The sequence below is a fragment of the Epinephelus moara genome, chromosome 6 (assembly GCF_006386435.1).
Source record: "Epinephelus moara isolate mb chromosome 6, YSFRI_EMoa_1.0, whole genome shotgun sequence".
Lineage (NCBI taxonomy): Eukaryota > Metazoa > Chordata > Actinopteri > Perciformes > Serranidae > Epinephelus > Epinephelus moara.
In genome coordinates this window covers 44,757,252-44,759,223 of record NC_065511.1, presented here as the reverse complement: position 1 = coordinate 44,759,223, position 1,972 = coordinate 44,757,252, and the positions used below count along the sequence as shown (strand labels likewise).

At 40.6% G+C, this 1,972-nt stretch overlaps 1 protein-coding gene across 1 annotated transcript in view; it reads left to right on the top strand.

Moving 5' to 3' along the window:
• Positions 1-1,972, top strand: part of elp6 (elongator acetyltransferase complex subunit 6) — a 25,878-nt gene that overhangs the window by 5,226 nt on the left and 18,680 nt on the right. Inside the window, exon 3 of the mRNA XM_050047897.1 lies at positions 1,534-1,604. Coding sequence (XP_049903854.1) covers positions 1,534-1,604 — 71 coding nt within the window. The remainder of the gene's footprint in view (positions 1-1,533; positions 1,605-1,972) is intronic.

The following is a 1,972-nucleotide window of genomic DNA, read 5'->3' as shown; positions in this document are numbered from 1 at the left end:
GCCAGTGCAGAGAAGCTAAAACAGGAGAAATATGATCTTGTTTCTTAGTTCCTGTTAGTACACGTGCTGCTGCATTCTGAATTAGCTTAGTTAATTGATCAGTTTCTTCTGGCTTCATCGATAAATACAACTGTATATCATCCGCATAACAATTGAAATTTACAGAGTGATTTTTAATGATGGGAAGCATATATAGAGTGAATAGGATTGGTCCGAGCACAGAACCTTGTGGAACTCCAAAACAAACTTTAGTATGTAGAGATGATTCATCAGTAACGTGAGCGAACTGAAAACGATCAGATAAATAAGACAGGGTTCCTACGCAAGTATGGAAAGTATGGAAAAGTATGGAAATAAATTTGATCAATTTCCAGGTATTAAAAAGTATGGAAATGAAAAATAAAGTATGGAAAAATATTTATGTTTCCAGACTATTACCACTGTTCTAAAATACTGTTTTCTAAAATAGAAAATTAGGTATTTCCAGAAATAATTTAATCAATCTGGATCGTGTTTTATGCCGGGCCAAGCACAGTTTGTGTGAGAGCAAACGTTATGCCGGGCCAAGCACAGTTTGTGTGAGAGCAAACGTCTCAGAAAACATACCGCCCCGTTTACGTGATTGACAAGTGGTATGTCCAGTCCGCTGCCCCATGACCCTCCTCCAACCCCCCAGGTATCAAATTTCACTCCAACACTGCACCTTCGACAAGAAGACGAGTTTCACGTGGTTCACAATGGGTAGATGCAAGTTTTTGGATGGATGGCTTGACAATACCATATATAAATACTGGTTGGCCAAGGATTCCCAATTCACACACAGAGCTAGATGCAAGCTTTGTGTGAAATCGTTTGACATCGCCAACATGGGGGAGAAGGCGATTCTGAGCCACATGAAAGGAAAAAACACAGACGTCTTGTTACTGCATCGCTTGCACCCAGAATCCCAACCTTTTTGCCTCAGCCCAGACATTGAACTGAGTTTTTATTTGCGTGCCATTATGGTACTTGGCTACAATCGCCTATTAAGAATAATTAAATATGATGTGAAATATGATACACTGATATATTTACTCAGATGTCGCATATTCTCTGAGAAAAAAAACAAACAAAAAACGCAGAGAAGTCTGGAAATTAGGGTATGGAAAAGTATGGAATTTTGAAATTCCAAATGTGTAGGAACCCTGATAAGATTTAAACCAGCTTAGCACAGAACCTTTTAGGCCAATTAAATGTTCCAGTCTCTGTAGCAGAATTTGATACAGCATACAGACAGATGTAACGCAGCGCTGCATGATAAGTCACTGAGAATAATTAAAAACATTTATGTTCATTTAGGTAATAAAATGATTTCTGTCACTTTGAAAACGTTCAAGTCAAGGTCATGTCCCGAGTCTCTGGAGTTAAAGTCGAGTCTTTGTTGATTTGTGTCGAGTCCAAAGTCCTGAGCTGTCCCTCAGTGGTGTGTCTGTCTTTCAATGATGTCTCTGTGTGTCTGTCCGTCAGTAATGTCTGTCTCTGTCTCTGTCTTAGCTGGATGCAGGGTGTGGTTCGTGGCTCTGGTGCAGTCCTTCAATCACTACAGTGGGATCAGTCAGAGACTGGTGAGTGGGGGTTACCATAAAATTTGATCTGACCAGACTCCTCCTCTTCCTCTTGTCTTTAGGAGACTTTGTCCAATCACAGGTCATTTCAGACGGATGAGCGTGCACGTCGCCTCAGATGGTCAAAGTCTGATTCCTACAACTGTTTACACTGCAGAGCAACATCAATCAATCAATCAATCAATTTTATTTATAAAGGCCATTATCACAAATCACAATTTGCCTCACAGGGCTTTACAGCATACGACATCCCTCTGTCCTTATGACCCTCACAGCTGATCAGGAAAAACTCCCCCAAAAAAACCCTTTAACAGGGAAAAAAACGGTAGAAACCTCAGGAAGAGCAACTGAGGAGGGATCCCTCTTCC